General features: G+C 41.8%; 1 protein-coding gene across 2 annotated transcripts in view; it reads right to left on the reverse strand.

The window, feature by feature from the left end:
• The window catches only part of MARCHF6 (membrane associated ring-CH-type finger 6), a 375114-nt gene that overhangs the window by 86194 nt on the left and 262739 nt on the right, over positions 1 to 26181 (reverse strand). For both annotated transcript variants that reach the window (XM_075826906.1, XM_075826903.1), the window contains exon 19: positions 9785 to 9986. In XM_075826906.1, the coding sequence (XP_075683021.1) occupies positions 9785 to 9986 (202 nt within the window). The remainder of the gene's footprint in view (positions 1 to 9784; positions 9987 to 26181) is intronic.

Genomic DNA, 26181 nt, shown 5'->3' on the forward strand with positions numbered 1-26181 from the left:
CCTATTCCAGAAAGTGCCTTTCTGAGTTTAACGATAGTTCCTACTGACTGCAGTAAACAGAGAGAAAACACTGAGTAGCAAAATTCACTAAGAGACCTATAAAAAAAAGCTCAATAAGGTTCCCCAGTGTACACGTTATACATTATGTTTGTAAACAAAGTAATATTCCTAGTTTATTAAGAATACTTCTTAAATATGCTGTATTAAAATTGTGTGCAAAAAAAGTGAGACTCTGGATTTGTGGATTTAGCAACCCTTCGGGACGAGTTGCTAAGACTGCCAAGTGAAAAGGTGCTACTGCAAACCATTACATTTCAAGAAATCGAATAGCTGGGAACTCAGGGCTGATTCTGCAGGTCTGAGAGCGAGAACTTCTTGTCGGCTGATGGAGTCCTGTTGGAGTTTGCCACCCACCTACTTCCCACTCCCTGCTGTACTCCACTCCTCTGTATGGTACAAGGACATAGCTTACTTGGTAGCCAAGTAATTCTGAGATATCTTGCTCCGCGTTCATGGGGAACTATTGGGAGACAGCACCTTTGAGCCCTGAGCCTTCTACAGCTCCATGTCTCTAGGAGACCCACTTGCGGGCTGGGTGTTAATCATAGACACAGTCCCCTTTTACTACTACATTAAGGCCTTATTCACACGAGCGTCTTTCACGTCCGTGTTACGCGCGTTAAAACAACAGACGTCACATGGACCTATGTAATTCAATGGCTCTATTCAGACATTCAGTGTTTTTCACGCAGCATATCCGCTGCATGTCCTATACTTGTGCGTTTTTTGCGCATCACGCACCCATTGAAGTCAATGGGTGTGTGAAAATCACGGACAGCACACGGACGCACATCCGTGTGCCATGCATTTTTCACGCAACAGTTGCTAAAGAAATGAATAAGAGAAAAAAACACCTCCTTCAGTTTATTTTGCGGACGTAAAAATCGTGTGACATACGGAGGACATACGCGCGTAAAAACTGCAGACATGCACTGTACACGGATGCCACCCGGAGCAGCAACACAGGAAAAACTCTGCGGTTTTTACGCGCGCAAAACGGACACGTTCATGTGAATAAGGCCTAACTCTGAGCTGATAACTGCAGCAGCAGGTGCAAATTCGCTTGAATGGATACAATTATACCAAGTTCTTATGCACATTGGTCTATTAAAGGGAACCTGTCATGTTGGGGCTGCTGTCCAAGCTGTGGGCATTATGTTATACGGAAGGGAGAGCGGTGCAAATTAATGAATAGATTTGTATGGCAATTTTCAGGATAACTTACCATTTTTTTTATTTAAATCTGTGCTTACAGTGAGCGAGAGTCCAGTAAGTGGTCTCAACCATTTATAGACAGCCTTCCCTGCATTTGTTTGCATACAGAATTATCTGAAAATCAATGAGTGAGACCGCCCACTGGACTATTTGGCGCACAGGGAGCAGAAAATTAAATCAATAAAATTGTATGTTATTCCGAATCTTTTTCCACAAAACTATATTTCAATCTGAGCTCATCCTGCTCACAAATAGGACTGCATGATTGACATAGACGTACACGGCCATTTTCAGAACAATGAAGTCCTAGGGGTGTATTCACACGGCCATCAAACAATAGAACATCTTCTGTTTTCATGTCACAACGGCTTAAATAGAAGTCAATGTATCCGTTTTTCAGAAAGCCATCCTTGTGACGACGGTTAAAAATGTATCCTGGCCCTGACAAGAGGAATGAATTGTATCTGCGTCTTTAGGATACAATTGAGGGCCTGTTCACATCACGTTTTTTTTACTTTCGTCTGAGTTATATGCAGGGAGGAGTCCCGATGTAGACCTCCGACGGAAGGCACCGACGTTTCCCGCTGTATAGGCATTCAGTGGGATACGTTGCCTGAACTCCCTGGGCACAGTGCGACTAAGTGCTGAACCTGTGGAAGCCCCTGACGTCACTGATATACCAGTCCTTCTCAATAAATTCGATCATCATCAAAAAGTTAATTTCAGTAATTCAATTCAAAAAGTGAAACTCATATGTTATATAGATTCATTACACACAGAGTGATCTATTTCCAGAATTTTTTTCTTTTAATGTTGATGATTATGGCTAACAGTTAACGAAAACCCAAAATTTTGTGTCTCAGAAAATTAGATTATATAAGCCCAAAAAAAAAAAAAAAAGATTTTTAAAACAGAAATGTTGGCCTACTGAAAAGTATGTCCAGTATATGCACTCAATACTTGGTCGGGGCTCCTTCTGCATGAATTACTGCATCAATGCGGCGTGGCATGGAGGCGATCAGCCCGTGGCGCTGCTGAGGGGCTATGGAAGCCCAGGCTGCTTTGATAGCGGCCTTCAGCTCGTCTGTATTATTGGGTCTGGTGTCTCATCTTCCTCTTGACAATACCCTATACATTCTCTATGGGGTTTAGGTCAGGCGAGTATTCTGGACAATCAAGCACAGTGATACTGGGGTTATTAAACCAGGCATTGGTAGTTTTGGCAGTGTGGGCAGATGCCAAGTCCTGCTGGAAAATGAAATCAGCATTTCCAAATGATATGCAACATTTACTTTCATCTGAAAACTGGACTTTGGACCACTGAGCTGGTGTTGGTCCACTGTGTTATATCAAGTTTAACTAGCTGCAGCGTGATATTACACAACAAAAAGTCATTGAAAAAGTCAAGTTAAAGTTTCTTGCCACTGTATATAATGCGTTAAGTCACGATACAGATGGCTACATCTGTACTAGTCACAGCTGATCGTGGAATATCTAGGAGGGTAAAAATTTCAAAAACTGACTTGTTGCAATGGTGAAATCCTACTACAGTACCACATTAGAATTCTTTCATAAATGTTTGTAAATACAGACTACAAGGCTGGGTTATTGATTTTATACACCTGTGGCAACAGGACTGAATGAAACACCTGAATTCAATGATTAAAAGGGGTTTTCCTCTTTCTGAAAACATATGACCTATCCAATGGATAGGTCATCAGTATATGATCGGCGCTTTTCTGACACCCGGACCCTGCACCGACACGCCACTCCGGCTGCCTCCGTGTAACGGATGTATTGGACGGTACAGAGTAGTTGGGAGCTGGACGCAGATGGCTCCGACCACTGCATAGCGGCCGTTCAGCAGAACTGCAGCTCTACTCCTATTCACTCGAATAGCAGCCAAGCTGCAGTATTGCAGCTCGGCCGCTATTCTTCGACCGGAGCCACCTGCTTCCGGCAATATTGTCCGGAGTGCGGAGGCAGCCGGAGTGGCGGATCAGTGCGGGGTCTGGGTGTCGGACACGCACCGATGATATACTGATGACCTATCCGGTGGATAGGTAATCAGTTGTCAGAACGTGGAAAACCCCTTCAAGAGTGGTGTCCCAATGCGTTTATCCATATAATGTATCTTGAGTCGCGCATCACTGAAATTTTGTTTTCACTCATTGAGAAAATAAATCAACCTACTTCTGTGACCTTTGGCTGCGCGCAGGATATTCAACTTTAAACACTTTTTATTTTTATTTTTTTAAATAAAACAATGTTTTAGGTGATTAAGGAACTTTTCAATTGACTTATTAAAAATGTTTAACTTTTTAAGATACAGCTTCTATGTATCCTGTATACATAGAAGCTGTATCCCGCTGTCACAGCAGATTCCTTCAGGTCAGCTGGACTAACTGCTTGGCTGAAACCTGGTTCTGCATGTCTCAGGATCCAGCTAACAACTATCACATGACCTGTTTTAAACGGCTTTGACGGCAGGATATAGCTTCTATGTATACAGAATACATAGAAGCTGTATCTTAAAAAGATATAAGAAATAGGGTTGAACGATGCATCGAAATATCGATACGATTTAGATGCCGTGCCCCCTCAAACGGCTCAATACTGTTAATTAATGTATTTCGATACTAAGCTGTGTGGCAGCACAGCTTAGTATTGTAACACATGAATGTAGTTAGAGCGGGGCTGCGGCAGCCATTGCCCCGATCCTGACAAGTGTGTGCACGCGGTCAGCATGATGTGGTGCGGCCGGCACTGAGGACAGAACATGGCGGGAACACTGCAAAACACCCCCATGTTCTGTCTTCAGTGCCGGTGCTGGCACTCAGTGCAGCGCTGGCCGCATCACCTCGTGCCGACCACGCACACACTTGTTGTCAGGAGCGGAGAAATGGCTGTATTACACAGCCGCATCTCCGCTCTAACAGCGGAGATCAGAGAAACGACATGTTTGCCGCTATTCCCCTAAATGCTGCGATCAAAGCAGACCACAGCATTCAAGGACATACCATATGTGGGCAGACAGCCCAGGGTCCATTAAAGGACACTAGCTGTCTGACCATATTTCCTGTTAAGATGTTAGGACATACCTAAGTATGTTAGGGCAAACTTGGGTATGTCCTAACAACGATCAATACACAGGCTAATGTACTGGTATATGGATATATGCCAGTACATTAAAGTTTAAAAATAAAAAAGTTAAAAAAATAAAAGTAATGTTAAAAAAACACATTTTTTACCATAAACATTAAAATAAAAGTCTCAGTACATAAAATACACATACAGTATAGTCGCGACCGTAATAAATTGATAGCGTAATTAAGGATGTTTACGGCTTTCTTTCACTTATTAATGTGAGGCACGATGTGTTATCAGTTTAGTACCCCCATGTGCCTCACATTAATAGTAATTAATCCCATAATGTACCTCATACATTAACCCAATGTTGTCCATTATGACTGAGAAACATGATGGTGTTAATTACCATTAATGTGAGGCACATGGAGGTTCAAAATTCATCACACCACGTGCCTCCCCTCAGAAAATGGAAGGACTTTTTTTTTTTAATTATTGTTGGCAAAATATCGTTTTGGTATCAAGAATCGCAATACTACACAAAGTATCGGTATTGAAGTCCAAATTCTGGTATCGTGACCACCCTAATAAGAAATGTTAATTAAAGTCAATACAAAAGTGTCACACTCCCTGCAACTGTAGCTACGCAAAAGGGTAGAAGAAAGATAACTCTTTCAGCAATTTGTGGCTCATTATTAGCTTAACCTATCAATTAGATCTGTCCTCTATTTAAACCTGCTTTTTCTTGGGATCCTTGCAAGCTACTGGTTTTTCTTCCTGTGGTGCTGCTGAGGAGGATAATCATCCAGGCACGGCAGGAGGCGATATCTGGTCCGTCTTACTTCGCTCTGGTGAAGGACCGGCGGGAGTAAGTGACGTCACAGCGTGATCTCGCGATTCTAGTGAAGATCACGCTGGGCTGGAAGTCATCCATCTATTCAGTCAAATAATGCAAAGGGATCGGGTAGCCTCTCTTCAGAAAAATAGTAAATTAAAGTCCTCCCTACTGAACAGATGGATGAATTTTAGCATCAAAATGGATAGGGGGTACCAGCCCCTAATTTCCATATTACTTCTATGGTCATTTGTGAAAGGCAGGTATAACATCAAATGCTAGTGGAACTTCTTAGAAAGAAAAATAACACAAGATTAATAACCCTCACAGAGGTGGACAAATTGCGGTCTCAAATTTATTGGATGCATATCAGAAGAAATACATGAAAAAATGGATGAGTATTTGGCATATGAAATCACCACGTATATATGGCTATTGTTCTAAAATTGTTCTTAATGAAAATATAGTAAAAGAGATATATATATACACACACACACACACACACACACACACACACACACACACACACACACTCCGGATCTACTTCTTTTTCTTCAATATATATTACGGAGAATTGTGAAAAAAAAATTCTGTCCAGGTGGTGGATTTTAAACAATACCATCAAAATTTACCAGCGCCCACATGGTAAAAAAGATAAAAATGCTCAGTTGGCCATTAAGGCTGTGTTCACATCACCGTCGCTTGCCGCTGAGGGGCTCCGTCGGAGGTTTCCATCGGGTTAACCACTCAACGGAAAGGCAATCGGAAACCTCAGCTTCCGTTTCCCTCACCATTGAACTCAATGGTGACGGAAACCTAACTAATGGTTTCAGTTTGTCACCATTGTGACAGGGTTCCGTTGTTCTTGACGGAATCAATAGCGCAGTCGACTGCGCTATTGGTTCCGTCAAGAACAACGGAACCCTGTCACAACGGTGAAAGACGGAAACAAATAGCTAGGTTTCCGTCACCATTGAGTTCAATGGTGAGGTAAACGGAAGCTGAGATTTCCAATTGCCTTTCCATTGAGGGGTTAACCCGACGGAAACCTCAGATGAAACCCCTCAATAGAAGGTTAACGGTGATGTGAACAGGCCCTAAGGGTGCGCTCACATATATCAGTTGCATCAGCATCAGTTTTTTTGTCTCTCAAGTGATTACAACTGATGCAAAAATGTATCCGTTGCCTTCAGGTTATTTCACAATTTTTACTACAAAACTATCAGTTGTCATTAGTGGTCATCAGTTTTTGCTATCCGTTTTTACTATCAGTTTTTACAACAATGTTCCACCTAAAAGGTCATCTAGGGTCTGAAAATGTGCCAATTTTATCAGAGTGGTGCATAGCTTGTGATAGATTGGATATATGATAGATTAGATACTTGTTGTGTACCATGTCAGGGCTCTCCTTCTCTGCTACGGCCTCAGCACTACACTGAAGTCTGACACACACATTGTAATGTCACTTATGTCATATTCAGTGCATCGCCAAGGCCGGCGCAGAGAGCGAGAGAGAGCCCAGAATGCAGCTGCTCTCAACTGACCTCAGATCAGATCTTCGACGCAGGCTTGTCAGTTTGCAAAGACGATAAACACTAGCCCTAACTTCAGGGAGTAGGTAGCATTTGTCGCCTTTACAGCTCCCCAATCCCACCCTGCATCTCCTACCCACTCCACACCATGCAGGGATTGCGGCTGTTTCTATTCACACAAGGCTCTGATGTCGGCTGTTAAAAACGCAGTCTAGGTCAGTTTTTGACGGCCGTTTTGCATCTGATTTGTATCCGTTCCGTGTTTTTGATATAATGTGTGTGTTATATATATATATATATATATATATGTGTGTGTGTGTGTGTGTGTGATGAAATGTTAGAAATGTAAAATGGTGTACTCTTATGAAATGGCAATTAATAATAAAACCGAAGTGTATGATGATATAGACATTTTTAATTATTATCAATACAAGCTATACATTATAAAATAACATAAAAGCAGTATATTTTATGATTAATTAAAATATACCTAAGGGCATGTTCACACCGCTTATTTGTAGGCTGATTTTTGGAGCGTAAAAGCCTAGTTTTACGCTCAAATACACTTGAAATAAGCCTGCAAACATTTTCCCATTGATTTTAAATGGGAAATACACATTGTGCTGTTAACATGAGGCGTATTTTTAGGCTTCTGAATTCAAGAAACGCTTCGTAAACAAAACTTTATAAAAAGCAGTAGCATGTCACTTCTTGAGGCATTTTTGGAGCTTATTCTCCATTGACACGAAGAAAAAACTCCTCAAAAAAAGCTTCAAATTAAAAAAACAACTTAATTTTCAGCTTCAAAAACATCTTGAAATCAGAGGTGGTTTTCCCTTGATGCCTCTTCTTTTTGTACGTGTGAATTAAGTGTTAAATAGTCCAATATGAAAAATCCTCTCTATTTGGAAACACTAGATCAACAACTTTAAAAATAGCTTAACCCCTTAATGACCAGCCTATTTTGGACCTTAATGACCAGGCCATTTTTTAAGTTTTTCCATCGTCGCATTCCAAGAGCTATAACGTTTTTATTTTTGCGTCGAAATAGCTGTATAAGGTCTTGTTTTTTGCGGGACAAGTTGTACTTTTCAATAGCACCATTTTGGGGGACATATTATTTATTGATTAACTTTTATTAACTTTTATTTGGGCGGAAATAGAAAAAACCTGAAATTTCGCCACTCTTTTTCGCGTCTTAAATCTACGCCGTTTACCGTTTGATATATATATATATATATACACACACACACACACACGCACATATATATGCGTCACATTATTATGACCACCTCCTACTTTCGATGTTGGCAGCGCGTAGCCCATGAAGGAAGTGATGTCATGGGCTGGCTTGGCGGGTATATAAGGTGTACGATAGGCTGTCTGAACACATATCACTATGTTGCCATGGGTAAAAGGGGCGATTTATCACAGTTGCAAAAAGGGATGATTGGATTTCGGGCCAAGAATGACAGTATTTCTCAAACAGCGCAGTTTGTGAACTGTTCGCATGCTGCTGTGGTGAAAGTGTATCATGAATGGACAAATGGCACCATTGGGAATAACCAACGTGAAAACTGTGGAGCACCGCGTGCCATTGAGGAGAGGTGAACGTCGGCTACGAAGGTGCGTGAGGGCCGAACGACACGCTACAGTGGAGCAGCTCACCGTGAAAATAAACCAGGGGGCTACCAGACGTGTGTCTAAAACAGTTCAGTGAACCTTACTGCGTATTGGGCAGTAAGCAGACGGATGGTCACCACTCCTATGCTAACAAAGGTGCATTGGAAAAAAAGGCTTCAAGCAGTATCAGAATTGGACCACCGATGATTGGCAAATAGTTGCCTTCTCTGATGAGTCACGTTTTCTGCTTCATTGAAGAGATGGACTTTGGCGTGTCAGGTGAGAAACATCAGAGAACAAACACCCTGCAACCATTGCTGGGAGAACACAAGATGGTGGCGGCAGAGTTATAGTCTGGGGAATTTTTTCATGGCATTCTCTGGGCTCACTCATCCATGTGGAAGGCACTCAGAACCTGTTTGGGTATGAATCCATCGTTGCAGATCATGTCCACCCATACACGCTGTTTGTCTTTCCTGGGGCAAATGGAATCTTCCAGCAAGACAATGCCACATGTCACACGGCTAGAAATGTCCGATAGTGGTTGGAAGAGCACGACAAAGACTTCCAAGTACTTCCTTCGCCCCCTAATTCGCCAGACTTGAACCCAATTAAGCATCTGTGGCACCGTCTCGATCGTCTTGTTCGCTCTATGGATCCTCCCCCATGCACCCTCCAGCAAATGTGGGATGCACTGCAGTAAGAATGGCACCAGATACCTGAGACAACCTACCAGCACCTTATTGACTTTTTCAAACGTTTTTGTTGTGTGATGTCACGCTGCAACACGTTATCAGAGTCACATTTCAAATGTCCCCATGCCCCAGGTGCAGACACCATGGCAACAGTATGCATCTAAACAGCCTGTCCTGCTTTACTATTCTTGGACTAAGCAGGCTTCCGTAGGATTACCCACTTATTAATTTACCTATAAACTTTTTTTATAGTATAGGTTTTAAATATCCTCATTTATTATAATGTTTCAATATTTCCTACATTGTTTGTAACGTATTTTAGATGTTTTCATTTGTGAATTGTATTCTGTTGTATCCAATCGTATGGAAATGTAAAGGTGGTAATTTTCCTCCCTTCTGACCTTTACACAATTTTTTGCATTTTTTGATGTGTTATGCCTGATGAATGAATTGATCCAGTTCTAAAACACATAGCTCTTACACTTTACCAAATAAAGTCCACCCTTTTCTACTTTGTGTGTCTACTACACAGGACCATCAAGGACCCAGGAATGACTCCAGGCAGCAGCTCTTCGACTACTACTTGTCATTAAGGACATTGTGCTTTCAGCACAATGTCACCAGGTTAGCATAACCACTTATTGCTTATTCTCTTTTCTACAAACTGTGTTGCAGTACATGCGCTTTTGTGCTCGTTTTAAGCTTTTCATGTAAAAGAAAAATGACAAAGAAATTACCCTGAGAGGAAATTTGACTGGTCTATGGTATGGCTGAAATCCTACAGGGCCTCCTTGTTGCAATATGGCTTGATGAGCTGCATGCAAACCCTCCCCAACCACTGGAATAGCATTGTTTCGGATATGTGGATTGTTGGCAGCCTGTTGATTAGCTTGGTTCTCACTTTCCTCTTGGTCTCCAAGAAGATAGGAGTGTAAGTCTCTAGATAAAACAGAAATAAGATGTTACACATTTGGACACAACACCTGCTAAAAATAAAAGTTCAAGAGTAACTATATGCCACCCATGTATGTATAGATGCAAATACCTTCACAAAATCACCAGAACTGGATGGACCAAAAATCTGATTTCAAGTAGATTTTTTTTTTTTTTTAACGTAACACCTTCAAAAAACAGAGTTCAACACCTTGAAAAGTAAGTGTGTCCTCAAACCCTACATGTATTTTCTGAACACAGACCACGTGAAGAATTTAAAGGTTCTACTTAGTCATTTAAAGTAAGGACCGTATTGATGCAACGTTTCAACACGCACTGAATTTAATGATCTAAACAGACCCTTTATCTGCAAAAGACAATTTTCTATATTCATACACACATCTTAAAACAAAAAACTCAACTGTAGGAGTGTAGATTCAAATTTGATAATGTCAATATAAAAGGGATTATACACCCAATAGTGAATATATTCCCAAACGCTATATATTGCCTGATTATCGCAACAGTCTTACTCGGCTACTTAACCCCTTTACGACGAAGGATGGATGTATAAGTCCTGTGCAGGAGTAAGTTCCCGCAAAAGGACGGATATATCAGTCCTCCGATTGCGTGGGTACTGCGAGTGTACACACGCAATCAGCGGCAGGAGCACGGCTGTTATACACAGCCTGGCTCCTCGCGCAACTGCCGGAATCGATGAGGGCTCCGATTCCAGCAGTTTAGCCCATTAAATGCCGCTGTCAATAGCGACAGCGACATCTAATGTGTTTGATAGAGGGAAGGAGCTCCCTCTGTCACCCAATCGGCGCCCCCACAAAGAAATAGCGGGGCGCCGTCGGGGGCCTAACAAAGGCCCCCAGTTCTGCCTTCAGCAAATACCTGTTAGGCCGTGCCGGAGGCATGGCCTAATAGATTGGCTGTCAGTTTTACACGGACAGACAATAAAGCTTTGGTATACTAAGTATACCAAAGCATTATATATGCGATCAGCAGATCGCATAGTGAAGTCCCCTAGTGGGACTAAAAAAACTGGTTTTATTTAGTAAAAGTGCCAAAACAAATAACACATACACATACACATACACATATATGGTATCCGCACGATCGTAACGACTTGAACAATAAAATTAACATATTAAATCGCCGGATGAACGGCGTCCAAAAAAAACGGCAAAATTCTCTTTTCTCCCATTTCCCCCATACATTTTTTGATAAAAGTTAATCTATAAGTCCTATGTACCCCAAAATAGTACTAATGAAAGCTACACCTTGGTCCGTAAAAATCAAGCCCACATACAGCCACATTGACGGAAAAATAAAAAGTTACAGCTCTTGGAACGCGGCGATGCAAAAACAAGTAATTTTTTCTAAAAGGGTTTTTATTGTGCAAACATAGGAAAACATATAACGCCTTTACATATTTGGGATCCCCGTAATCGTGCCGACCCATAGAATAAAGTTAACGTGTTATTTACGCTACATAGTAAACGGCGTAAATTTATAACGTGAAAATCAATGCTGGAATAGCTGCTTATTTTCAATTCTCTCCTAAAATAAAGTTAATAAAAGTTAATCAATATATTATAAGCATCTAAAAATGGTGCAATTACAAAATACAACTCGTCCCGCAAAAAAAAGCCCTTATACGGCTATGTCGACGGAATAAAAAAAAAAAAAAAAAGTTACGGCTCTTGGAATGCGACCGTGAAAAAAGCAAAAAGTAATCCTTGGTCATTAACGCGCAAAATGGCCCGGTCATTAAGGGGTTAAAGAAATCGTCGTCCTGGTGGCAAACAAGATTTGTGTGGGGGGGGAAAAAATGCATGAAAACTCAGCTTTGTGACTAAAACTTACATCCGAGAAGAGGCTTAGACACAAATTTTACTTTAAAAATAATAGGTGTAAAGTTTGTATATACCACACATCTACAGCTACAAGTGTCTGATCACAAAGATGTTTAAAACTGCTAGAATACAAACTGATTTTCACATGGAATAAGAAACATCTAATAGTATTACAAGAAATAATGGCCTATTCAGGCGAACGTTGTTTACTTATGTGTGCTATCCGAGTGTAGAACAGACTGCACACTGACTCCGCACTGACACATCAAAGTCGATGTTTGACTTTCCGCACTGTTCGTCCGTGCAGATAAGGTAGCAGCATGCAATATTTTGCATTTTGCAATATAATTCTTGCACTAGACTCGAACCTTCAAGTCAACGGGTCAGTTAAAAAAACAGGCAGAATATGGACGCCATATGAGAGCAGTCAGTTTCTCACTGATGGTTTGATAGCAAATGCGGAAAAGAAAGCAGAAAGTACATCCAGAGTAGCGTACGTTTGTTTTTTACAGTGCGTAAAACGGATGTAAAATCATCAGTTTTTCCCTAATGAAACCGACTAGTTTTGCAATTGACGTCTGAATAAGGCCTAAGGGTGGAGCAGGTGGCACCATTAAGTTGCTGCTGACGTGTCAGTGATTGGAAAAATATTAATGTAGGGAAGATTATGCCAACTATAGAACAGTGAGTTAAACATCAATAGTAGGGAAAATAAGGAATTAATTAAAAAATAAATACTTAACCCATTTCCTTCCCTAATCTACAACTTTCCTCTGGGTTTTAACCCAATAGTAACATGGATAGTTAGAGCCAGGTGGGGGTGGGTCACAGAAGCAAGCGTACACTGTAACTTATATGTATGTTTAGGTAAGTGGGTGGTAATATAATATATATATTTAATAAAGAATTAAACATGTACAGCTTGGAAAAGAGAAGGGACAGAGATAGGATAGAAACAATGTATATAAAAAGGTATTAATAAAGTTCAGGAAGGCAATATTTGTAAGCACAAGGGGCACAAATTAAAGTCAGAGGGAGGATAACAAAATGTAACACAATGAAAAACTTATTTTTAGAGTGTGTTCAAAAATCTATGGAACAGGTACACTGGATGGACTTGTAAGTACTTTTCAATCATCAAATTCTGTGTTTCTATGTTTTATAAAAATATATTACAGACGAAAACGTAGAAAAAACACCTAAAAGGCTGAAAGGCCCGGGGCGGAACTTTACAGCTGAGGGAGCAAGTGGTGCCTGTTTAGTGCTCCTGTTTTATAGACTACTATCGTGTACCATCCTGTTCAACTGGCAGTGCCAGATAAACCTCTTACCCCTGCAGCCACTGAGGGATTTTCCGGCTCCCAGAGATCGGCTATCTCCTGCTTCCAAAGGGCCGCAGCTGCCATCTTGGACCCAGAAAAAAAAGCATTGCATTACAGTGCTTGGCAGCCAAGCCGCTGATACGGCTGTATCCCGAAAATGTTGAGGCACTGCACGGGCTCCCAAAGCCCCACTGTCTGTGAAATCCAGTAGGTAAAACAATCAGAAGGCTTGACGACATCTTGCCGAGAGTGACCCTCATGAGGGAACGCCACTTTCCCACTCCTTGTGTGCCTCTGCAAAACAGTGCTGGCTGGCTCGTATCATCTCTACAAACCCAGTGAATGAATGGCTCCTGTCGGCGAGAGACTTTGCCTGCCTGCAATTTTCTCCTCAGGACTACCGCTACCTGTTCATACCCCACACTCTGCCTGACCAGGGACAAACTAATAGGATCATTACAAAGGCGACACTTCCCTCAGAGCCATAAAGCATTGAAAAATAGGTGTCATAGGTCCATTGCTTTCATAGACCCACCACATACCACTGCAGTGGGGACCTGAGGCCCCCTCATTCTGCTATGCAAACTTCAGGTGTCCCAGTAACCCACAGCCTTACTGACAATTTGCTGCCCACCAGGCCACAGATCCTCCCTGGGCCTACTACCACAATCCCCCCATCCCAGACTTTCTCATCTACAGATATTGGGGGTGGAAGCTCGATATGCCTACGGGCCCCTATAGTGGCTGCGGCCATCTAACACTCATGGGCAACATTTGAGTCTCCTGATTTATCAGGGGGCAAACCTCTTTGTCCAACAACCTTCAGCTGACAAATCTCCACTTCAGTGGATACAGAATATCGCCCTATTAGTCTAAACAACACGGGCACCGGTCACAAGACTAATGATGTGGTTCAAAAACGTAGAACGTTTTCGGCGATTGGTGGCCACTCCTCCTACTACTTATTCAGGCTCGGAGACCTCATCCCCTTAAGGTCCTTTTACACCGACAATTGGCAGGTGCAGCAAACGCCGATCAACGAGACATCGTTGATCGGCAGTCGTTTGCTCCTGTCATACGGAGCTATGGATTGGGACGAGCGGTCGTTACTCAGATAGCTCGTCCCCATACATTATCATCATGTTTACACAGGGAGACGCGCTGCCGACAACGTATCGTTTTAAAAAAGAAATATTATCGATCAGAAGATAATCGAGCGTTTGCTCGTTCATCTGCTGATCGCTGCCCTGTTTACGCAGGGCAATGATCGGCAATCTATTAACGCTCATCTGCACGATAATCATCCAGTGTAAAACCCCCTTTACTTAGAACCTAATCCTGAAACACTGAAGGTTATCATTGCTATTCAGCAATGCTAATCAGCTCTTACTATAAGGACTAAAGAGGTTAAGATAAATATAGCTCTGTATTCAATGCACGCGGGAAAGAGTTAGAGGTGGAGCTACGTGTAAGTGACCTGGAAAACAGTCAATCCTATGCACCACGTACTCCCCCGGAGCACCACCCAGAACTTTTACTGTGACATTAATTTCAGAAACAGAAATGATTTTCTGTATCTTGCCCATGAACAAGCTCCGATACAATTGAATAACACCAATATTCTTGTGTTTCTTTATTTCTACACTGAAGTGCAGAGGAAAAGATCTCAATACATCGGGGTTAAAATATGTCTGCATGCAGCAAATTTTAAATGCACCATGCAATACCCCTCCAGGCTCCATATTTTATACAACGGCCAAGCCACATTCATCAAGTCTTCTGATTAAGTCTGCTCCTACCAGAGACTGACAGACCTGTTCCCTTGGCGGTACCTGTGAGGATGTGGAGTAGTTCATAATCTGATGCAACAGTTCACTCAATTTCTTTTGTGCTTTTTATTTGTTGCATTGGTAATCAGTATATGATCGAACCGATCAGCTGCTCTAAGGCTGCAGTGAGGCTTGTCCCTGGTTTACTGGGACAGGACACGCACTGCAAAAAAGTATATCAAACTAACTGGATCCATGTTTTCCATATGACGGATAAACTTTATGGTCTCGGTCAAATCTATAATGCTATCAGAATGTGTATTTTATTTACCAATATCTTGCGAAGATTTGTTGAATTTTTTTTCCTTTGACACAATGACAAGACTACGTTGATTTTCCTTGCCTGAAATTCAATAAACTTTGTGAATTGCTATTTTGGTGTGTGCTTCGTGCTTGCGCCACTGGACAGACAACGTTTGATTTAAAAGCCTACTTCTGATCAATTGAACTATGTAGACTTTAGATAAGTTTCCCCGGAAAGGAAGCAGGAGGAAGAATCGGTCTAAACATGTAGGTTTTGGTAGGGAAATTTCTTGTAAATGGTTGACAGAGTGCTTTAAAGCTACGTGTAGAAAGTGTTTGGGCAACAGTTCGTGTGAGGTAAAGAAGAGGAGAGAGTTTGTGTATCTTTTTGAAAATACACTTTTAGTGGTATCTGAGACCATTCAAAAATTCCAAATGAGGGTGTGGGTTTCTCAGGATGAGGCGGGGTAAGTTCAGAGAAGTCAAAGGGAACAAGTCTTTTATGGGCTCAGTGAGGTCAGAAAGTCCTGCAAAACTGAGAAAGTCCTTTCAGTGAGAATGTTAATATTCTTGTGAGGGATGTTAGCCATAGAGTAGCACCATAACAAAGGGGTTATATTAGGACTTAGTATGGTTCACTCCAGGTCTATTTAAGAAAATGCATCTACTCAGTTGGTTAGCTTTGTAGTACAGCTGCAATCATGGGAGTCCCAACCGACCATGAGGCATTTTTTGGAGGTGGTCTAACGTTTCCTATTTCAGGAAACAAAACAAAAAAAAACTGTTTTATTTTAGTAAAAAACGAGCTTAGAAGATTAAAGGGTTATCTGACTGGGTAAATTTTTTGAGAAACCGCTGCAAATGTCCTAAAAGAAAAAAAGATCAGTATTCACCTATGATTTCCCCCGATGATCTAACGCTGACGATCGGGCGGTCATTTACACGCGCCCAGCATGTGACCGTTACAGCCAATCAGAGGGCCTCAGTGTTGACGTGCCGTATTCCTATTCCTGCCATCATGGTGCCCAGCGCTGAGCATTCATGCCAGTAATACGGCACAAGCCTGCTGAGGGCTCTAATTGGGTGCAGTGGCCGCATGTTAAACACCTGGGAGGATCGCCAGGAGAATCAATAGGTACTGATTCTTTTTTATTTTTCAGGACATTTGCAATGGTTTCTGAAAAAACAAGTAAGATAACTCTTTTAAGGAGGGTCAGTTTTTAGTATATATAACAGTTATGTAGGATTTCAAGAGGCTTTTCCTTTCTTCCCAGGTGAGCAAGGTAAAATGGAGCAAGTGTAGTTGGGATCTAAATTAGGCACTAGAAATTCACAGTTAAATAATAGGGAGGAGTCTGTAGTAAGTTGTATCCCTAGGTATTTAATTATCTGTCAAGTGCAAATGCTTGGCACCGGCTCAGAAGCTGAGCCGGTGCCATCATCGCCGGATGTCAGCGGCATCTTACAGTTGACATCCGGATGTAATGGCGGGGAATGAAATTAGATTAGATCCCCGCCATTAACCCCTTAAATGCAGCGCTCAAACGCAATCGCTGTATTTAAGGGGTTTGCAGCTCAACGGAACCCCAGCAATGAAATTGACGGGGTTCCGGGGGCTGCAATGGCAACCGGAGGCCTAATACTGGCCTCCCGATCTGCCTAGCACGGTAGCCGGTCAAGACCCGCCCGGCGGCGGAGCCTGATCGGCTTCCGTAGCCGTCGGCAAGATGGTGTCGCCTGAGGAGCGGATCCGGCGTCATCAGCGGTGGAAGTCAGCTGTATGTTACAGCTGACATCCACCTGTAACGGCAGGAACCGTAGCTAGCTCCGATCCCTGCCATTAACCACTTCGATGCAGCGATCGCTGCATCTTAGCAGTTGCTAGTAGATCGCCAGCCCTGACAGGCAATCAGGACTGGCGACTGCTGCTATGGCAACAGGAGACACAATGGCCTCCTGCTCTGCCATTACGGAAGCCGATTATGCCCTGCCGGGTGGCGAAGCCTGACCGGGTTGCTGTCAGTAAATAACTGACAGATCTAATACATTGCACTACGTAGGTAGCGCAATGTATTAGAAAAAAAAAAATCTGACAGTTGGACCTTCAAGTCCCCTAGTGGGACTAAAGAAAAGTGAAAAAAAATAAACGTTTGAAAACATAATAAAAGTTTCAAGTAATAAAATAAAACACAATCGCCCTGTTCCCTTACCAAGACCTTTATTACTGAAAAAAATAAAATAAACCATATGTATTTGATATCGCCGCGAGGGTAACGACCGGAGGTATAAAAATATTATATTATTTATTACACGCGGTGAACAGCGTAAAAAACCCCCGTAAAAAACAATACCAGAGTTTCTGTTTTTTGGTCACTTTGCCCTACAAATATTGGAATAAAAAGTGATTAAAAAGTCGCACGTATCCAAAACTGGTACCTATAAAAACTATAGCTCGTCTCGCAAAAAACAAGCCCTCATACAGCTCATACAAAAAAAGTTAAAAAGTTATGGTTATCACAACTTGGAGACAGAAAAAATACATTCTTTTTACAGAAGTAATTTTATTTTGCAAAATATTGTAAAACATAAAAAAGTGCTATAAATTAGGTATCGCCGGAATCGTACTGACCCGCAGAATAAAGGTAACATGTAATTTATAACACGTGGTGAAAGCTGTATAAAAAAAAAACTAAAAAAAACTGCCAGAATTGCGTTTTTTTGGTTTCCTGGCCTCCCAAAAAATAGGATAAAAGGTGATCAAAAAGTCGCATGTACCCCAAAATGGTACCAATAATAACTACAGCTCATCCTGCAAAAAAAAAAAGCCCTCATACCACTACGTCTATGAAAAAATAAAATTAGTTAAGGCCTCCAATAACTCAGGAAATAAAAAATATGCAGTTGTGCGGCCCGAGGGGAACATTTCTTCTGTTACAAGAGGCGATTTATCTTGGCCCTAAAATTAGGGAACCAGGAACGGGAGGGCCCAAACATATCTGCTGGAAGCGAGGGCGCCCGTATTATACCAGGACAACACTTCCCAGCAAAATTCCCCAAACTGCAAAGGTGCGGAGTGTGGACCAAAAGGGGCATTAGAAAGGACACCATATATCAGTGCGACACTGGCCTGTGCAGAAAGGATTGCTTCACAGCGTAACACACATCTATGGATCATTTTATTGTTTTTTTTACCCCATTATTATACCACCTGACTATGCCCCTGATATACTCTGCCCAGCTTACATGTACCCCCACATTCTAAACGGAAACACCAGCAATACTCAAACAAATCTACTACCAAGCAAAATCCTCTCTCCAAAAGCCAAATGGTGCTCCCTCCCCTCTGAACCCTACAGCTTGCCCAAACATCAGTTTCCTTCCACATATATGGCATTGCCATACCCGGGAGAACCCTTTTAACAATTTTTGGGGTGTGTCTCTCCAGTGGGAACGACATATTTGCCACTAAAATGGCATATCTAGGGAAAAATTTTAATTTTTAATTTGCACCAGCTGCAGCGCATTCATTTATGGAAAAGACCTGTGGGGTGAAAAATGCTCACTACACCCCTTAATAAATGCCTTGAGGGGTGTAGTTTCCAAAATGGGGTCACTTTCTTTTTATCATTTCACATCGGAGTCTCTGCAATTGTGAACCAATACTTTGTAAATCGCCAAATTAGGCCTCAATTTTACATGGTACTCTTTCACTCCTGAGCCTAGTCGAATGTCCAGGCAAAAGATCAGGGTCACATGTAGGGTGTTTCTACAACCGGGAAACACTGCATAATAATTAGAGAGCGGTCTTGTTATGGTGGCACAAGCTGGGCACCACATATTGGCATATGTATGAAAAAATCCCATTTTCACTCTGCAACATTGAGTGCACACTAATTTCTACAAAATACATGCAGGGTTAACATGCTCACTACACCCCTAGGTGAATGCATTGAGGGGTGTAGTTTCCAAAATGTGGTCACTTCTGGGGGGTTTCCACTGTTTTGGTTCCACGGGCGCCCAGAAACCAATCCAGCAAAATCTGCACTCCAAATGAGGCTCCTTCCCTTCTGAGCCCTGCCGTGTGCCCAAACAGCAGTTTATGACCACATATGGGGTATTGCCGTACTCGGGAGAAATTGCTTTACAAATGTTGGGGTTCTTTTTATCCTTTATTTGTTGGGAAAATTAAAAATTTTGAGCTAAAGCTACGTCTTATTGAATAAAAAGGATTGTTTTTATTTTCACTGCCCAATTCTAATAAATTCTATGAAACACCTGTGGGGTCAAAATGCTCACTACACCCCTAGATGAATTCCTCAAGGGGTGTAGTTTCCTAAAGGAAATCACTTTTTGGGCATTTTCATTGTTTTGTCCCCTCAGGGGCTTTGTAAATGCGACACGGCCTCCGCAAACCATTCCTGCTAAATGTGATCTGCAAAAGTCAAATAGCGCTCTTTCCCTTCTAAGCCCTACCATGTGTCCAAACAGCTGTTTATTACCACATGTGGGGTATTGTTTTACTTGGGATAAATTGCTTTACAAATTTTACGTTCTTTTTCTCCTTCAGTGATTGTGGAAATTAGAAAAAATTTGCTAAACCTACATTTTCTTTGAAAAATTTAGATGGTCATTTTCAGGGCCTACTTCCAATAATTTCTGCAAAAACATGAGGCGTCAAAACGCTCACTATACCCCTAGATAATTTAATCAGTGGGTGTAGTTTCCAAAATGGGGTCACTTGTGGGGGTTTCCACTGTTTTGTTCCCTCAGGGGCTTTGTAAATGTGACATGGCCTCCACAAACCATTCCAAAAGGGCTTTAACCCCTTCCCGCTCCTTGACGTACTATTACGTCATGGCAGCTGTATCGTTCGCGCTCCATGACGTAATAGTACGTCACGGGAGTAACGGCCGTTTCGGCCGTCCTCCCGACACATACAGGAGCTGTGACGCTGCTGTCTTGTTCAGCAGCTGTCACAGCTCCTACAGCGGGGACCGATCGCTGTGTCCCCGCTGATTAACCCCTTAAAAGCCGCGTTCTATAGAGATCGCGGCTTTTTAGGGGTTAAGCTGCCATCGCCGGCCTGCTACGCGATAGCGGCCGGCGATGGTGACTATGGCAACCGGACACCAAACAATGGCGTCCGGCGATGCCATAGACGGAAGCCTAGTGGGTCCTGACAACGTCAGGACCCACTATGCTTGCTGTCAGTGAGTAGCTGACAGTTCTAATACACTGCACTACGCATGTAGTGCAGTGTATTAGAATAGCGATCAGGGCCTCCTGCCCTCATGTCCCCTAGTGGGACAAAGTAATAAAGTAAAAAAAAAGTTAAAAAAAGTTGTGTAAAAATAAGAAAACAAAAGATTTAAAAGTATTAAAAGTAAAAATCCCCCTTTTTCCCTTATCAGTCCTTTATTATTAATAAAAATATATAAACAAACAAATAAACTATACATAATTGGTATCGCCGCGTCCGTAACGGCCTGAACTACAAAATTATTTCATTATTTATCCCGCACGGTGAACGCCGTAAAAAAAATAAATAATAAACCGAACCACAATCACAATTCTTTGGTCACTTCACCTCCCAAAAAATGGAATAAAAAGAGATCAAAAAGTCGCATGTACCTAAAAATGGTACTGATCGAAACTACAGTTCGTTACGCAAAAAATAAGTCCTCGCACGGCTTTATTGATTGAAAAATAAAAACTTTATGGCTCTTAGAATAAGGTAACACAAAAAGTGAATGATTGTTTACAAAACTTATTTTATTGTGCAAACGCCATAAGACATAAAAAAAACCTATAAACATCTGGTATCGCCGTAATCGTATCGCCCCGCAGAATAAAGTGAATATGTCATTTATAGCGCACGGTGAACGCTGTAAAAAAAAACGAAAAAAAAAACAATCGTACAATTGCTGTTTTTTAGTCACCACGCCACCTAAAAATAGAATAAAAACTGATCAAAAAGCCGCATGCACCCCAAGAAAACTACAATGGATTCCTCAAGGGGTCTAGTTTCCAAATTGGGGTCACTTTTGGGGGGTTCCCAATGTTTTGGCACCACAAGACCTCTTCAAACCGGACATGGTGCCTAATAAAAAAGATGCTTCAAAATCCACTAGGTGCTCCTTTGCTTCGGAGGCCGATGCTTCAGCCCATTACCGCACGAGGGCCACATGTGGGATATTTCTCAAAACTGCAGAATCTGGGCAATAAGTATTAAGTTGCGTTTCTCTGATAAATCCTTTTGTGTTATAAAAAAAATGGTATAAAGAGGATTTTCTTACCAAAAAAAAAATGTAAATTTCACCTCTACTTTGCTCTAAATTCCTGTGAAACACCTAAAGGGTTCATAAACTTTCTAAATGCTGTTGTGGATACTTTGAGGGGTCTAGTTTCTAAAATGGGGTGTTTGATAGGGGTTTCTAATATATGGGCCCCTCAAAGCAACTTCAGAACTGAACTGGAACCTAAAAAAATAAATAAATGAGGCAATACTTCGCTTCTTACATTATACTGATAATGAGCCGTGCCCACCCCGAGATGACCCCAGTTTTGACCGTTTGTATAAACGGAGACCCCTATTAGACCGTTCCAGTGCCCGGTTTTCCCAAGCATACACCCCTGAGAAGTGTATTTCTATTGATGAGTCCCTGGTACATTTTAAAGGGAGGGTTCAATTCCGCGAGTACCTGCCGGGTAAGAGGGCAAGGTATGGCGTGAAGATGTATAAGCTGTGAGAGTGCATCAGGGTATACCTACAGGTTTAGGATATATGAAGGAAAGGCCACCCCCAAACCAGACTGCATCCTGGACTACAATAGGTACATGGGAGGGATGGACTTGTAAGATCAAGCCCTGAAGCCCTACAGCGCCATGCGGTGTGGTATAAGAAGCTGGCCGGGCACATCATACAGATGGCATTGTACAATGCGTACATGCTACGTCGATGTGCAGGCCAGACGGGAACTTTCCTGGAATTTCAAGAGGTGATTATCAAGAACCTAATCTTTAGGGACCAAGAAGGGGGGGGCACCCAGTACTTCTGGAAGCGAGCCCACACGCATCGTACCAGGGCAACACTTTCCAGGAGAAGTTCCCCAAACTGGCAAGAAGGGAAAAAGTCAAAAGAGGTGCAAAGTCTGCTATAAGAGGGGGTAAGGGAGGACACAATATATCAATGTGACACGTGTCCCGAATAACCAGAGCTCTGTATGAAAGTGTTTTAAAATTTATCATACATCCCTTGGTTTATAATTTATCCCAATTTTACTTACCCTGATGCACTCCACACAGCTTATCCCCCCTCGTCTTTCCCCTCTGATCCCTGCTGTGTGTCCAGGCAGCTGATAACAGCCACATGTAGGGTATTGCCATACCCGGGAGAACCCACATTACAGTTTATGGGGTGTAGGTCTCCGGTCAAAATGCTCACTACACATGTAGATGAATGCCTTAAGGGTGTAGTTTTTAAAACGGGGTCACTTCTTGGGGGTTTCAACTGTTCTGGTACCTCAGGGGCTTCTGCATACATGACTTCGCACTAGAAAATCCCCAGTAGGCCAAATGGTGGTCCTTTCCTTCTGAGCCCTCCCATGGGCCCAAATGGCAGTTTATCACAACAAATGGGGTATTGCGGCCCTCAGAACAAATTGCGCAACAGAATGGGGTATTTTGTTTCTTGTGAAAATAAGAAATTTTCAGCCAAAACTACATATTATTTGAAAAAAATAATTTTGTTTTCATTCCCAGCCCAATTCAAATAAGTTCTGTGAAAAAACTATGGGGTCAAAATGGTCACAACACCCATAAATGAAGTCCTTGAGGGGTGTAGTTTCCAAAATGGGGTCATTTGTGGTTGGTTTCTATTGCTTTGATACCTCTGGGGCTCTGCAAATGCGACATGGCACCCGAAAACCAATCCAGCAAAATCTGGACTCCAAAGAACACACAGCGCTCCTTTCCTTCTGAGCCCTCCCATGGGCCCAAACGGCAGTTTATCACCACAAATGGGGTATTGCCGCACTCAGGACAAATTGGGCAACAGAATGGAGTATTTTATTTCTTGTGAAAATAAGAATTTTTGAGCTAAAATGACATATTATTGGAAAAAATATATATTTTTTTAATTCCCAGCCCAATTCAAATTAGTTCTGTGAAGAAACTATGGAGTCTAAATGGTCACATTACCCATAAATGAATTCCTTGAGGGGTGTAGTTTCCAAAATGGGGTCACTTCTGGTGGGTTTCCATTGCTTTGATACCTCTGGGGCTCTGCAAATGCGACATGGCACCCGAAAACCAAACCAGCAAAATCTGTACTCCAAAGAACACACAGCGCTCCTTCCCTTCTGAGGCCTCCCATGGGCCCAAACGGCAGTTTATTGCCACAAATGGGGTATTGATGCACTCAGGAGAAATTGGGCAACAAAATTGAGTATTTTGTTCCCTGTGAAAATAAGAAATTTTGGTAAAAAATTACATCTTATTGGAAAAAATGTCATTTTTTTAATGTCACAGCCCAATTGAAATAGATGCTGTGAAAAAACTGTGTGGTCAAAATGCTAACAACAACCATAAATGAATTCCTTGAGGGGTGTAGTTTCCAAAATGGGGTCACTTTTGGTGGGTTTCCATTGCTTTGATACCTCTGAGGCTCTGCAAATGCGACATGGCACCCGAAAACCAATCCAACAAAATCTGGACTCCAACAAACATATAGCGCTCCTTTCCTTCTGAGCCCTCCCATGGGCCCAAACGGCAGTTTATCACCACAAATGGGGTATTGCCACACTAAGGACAAATTGGGCAACAAAATGGGGTATTTTGTTCCTTGTGAAAATAAGAAATTTTGATCACAAATGACATTTTATTGGAAAAAATGACATTTTTTTCATTTCAGAGCCCAATTCAAATACGTGCTGTGAAAAAACTGTGCGGTCAAAATGGTAACAACAACCCTAAATGAATTCCTTGAGGGGTGTAGTTTCCAAAATTGGGTCACTATTGGGGGATTCCTACTGTTTTGACACCTCAACACCTCTTCAAACCTGGCATGCTGCCTAAAATATATTCTAATAAAAAAGGGGCCTCAAAATGCACTAGGTGCTTCTTTGCTTCTAGGGCTTGTGTTTTAGTCCACGAGCGCAGTAGGGCCACATGTGGGACATTTCTAAAAACTGCAGAATCTGGAGAATACATATTTAGTAGTGTTTCTCTGGTAAAACCTTCTGTGTTACAGAAAAAAAAATGAATAAAATTGAAATTCAGCAAGAAAAATGAAATTTGCAAATTTCACCTCCACTTTGCTTTAATTCCTGTGAAATGCCTGAAGGGTTAAAAAACTTTCTAACTGCTGTTTTGAATACTTTGAGGGGTCTAGTTTTTAAAATGGGGTGTTTTATCAGGGTTTCTAATACATAGGCCCCACAAAGCCACTTCAGAACTCAAGAGGTACCTTAAAAAAAAGGCTTTTGAAATTTTCTTAAAAATATGAGAAATTGCTGTTTATGTTCTAAGCCTTGTAACGTCCAAGAAAAATAAAAAAATGTTCAAAAAACGATGCCAATCTAAAGTAGACATATGGGAAATGTGAACTAGTAACTATTTTGGGTGGTATAACCGTCTGTTTTACAAGCAGATGCATTTAAATTCAGAAAAATGCAATTTTTTCAAAATTTTCTCTACATTTTGCAATTTTTCACCAATAAACACTGAATATATCGACCAAATTTTACCACGAACATGAAGCCCAATGTGTCACGAGAAAACAATCTCAGAATCGCTTGGGTAGGTTTAAGCATTCCGACGTTATTACCACATAAAGTGAAATATGTCAGATTTGAAAAATGGGCTCTGAGCCTTAAGGCCAAAACTAGGCTGCGTCCTTAAGGGGTTAAAGGCAAGGACAGTCTCCTAAAGAGGACTCAGCTACGGGATCGGTTCAACACAAGTGCAAAGCTTGCTCAGGAATGGCAGAAGGCAGTTGTCAGTGCATCTGCACGCACAGTGAGGCAAAGGCTTTTGGAGGCTGGCCTGGTGTCAAGAAGGACAGCAAAGAAGCCACTCTCTAGGAAAACATCAAGAACAGACTGACAGGGATTGGACTGTGGTAAAGTTATTTTTTCTGAAGAGGCCCCTTCACAGACTATTTGGTACATTTGGAAGAATGATTGCCTGGAGAAAAAAAGGTGAGCGCTACCATGAGTCCTGTGTTATGCCAACAGTAAAGCATCTGGAGACCATTCATGTGTGGGGTTGATTTTCATCCAAGGGAGTGGGCTCACTCACAATTTTGCCTAAGAACACTTCCATGAATACAGAATGGTATCTAAACATCCCCCAAGAGCAACTTCTTCCAAAAATCCTGGCGAAACTTGGTGATGAACAATGCTTTTTCCAGCATGATGGAGCACAATGTCACAAGGCAAAAGTGATAACTAAGTGGCTCGGTGAACAAAACATTTAAATTTTGGGTTCATGGCCAGGAAACGCCCTAGATCTCAAGCCCATTGAAAACGTATGGTTAATCCTCAAAGAGCGGGTGGTCAAACAAAAACACAGACATTGTGATCAACTCGGAGCACTGATTAGGCAAGAATGGGTTGCCAACAGTCAGGATTTGGCCCAGTAGCTGACATCCAGCATGCCAGGGTGAATTGCAGAAGTCTTGAAAAAGAAGGCTCAACACTGTAAACATTGAGTCTTTGCACAAACTTGATGCATTTGTCAATAAAAGATTAAAAACTTATGAAATGCTTATAACTGTACTTCAGTATACCATAGAAACATCTTACTAAAAGATCTAAAAACACTGAAGCAGCAAACTTTGTCAGTTTAAAAACTTTTGACCAGGACTGTACATTAAGCAGCTGATTGGTTGATAATGTGACCTCAAGTACTCCACTCCGCTGAACTACACTCAATCGGATAG

The sequence above is a fragment of the Rhinoderma darwinii genome, chromosome 5 (assembly GCF_050947455.1).
Source record: "Rhinoderma darwinii isolate aRhiDar2 chromosome 5, aRhiDar2.hap1, whole genome shotgun sequence".
NCBI lineage: Eukaryota > Metazoa > Chordata > Amphibia > Anura > Rhinodermatidae > Rhinoderma > Rhinoderma darwinii.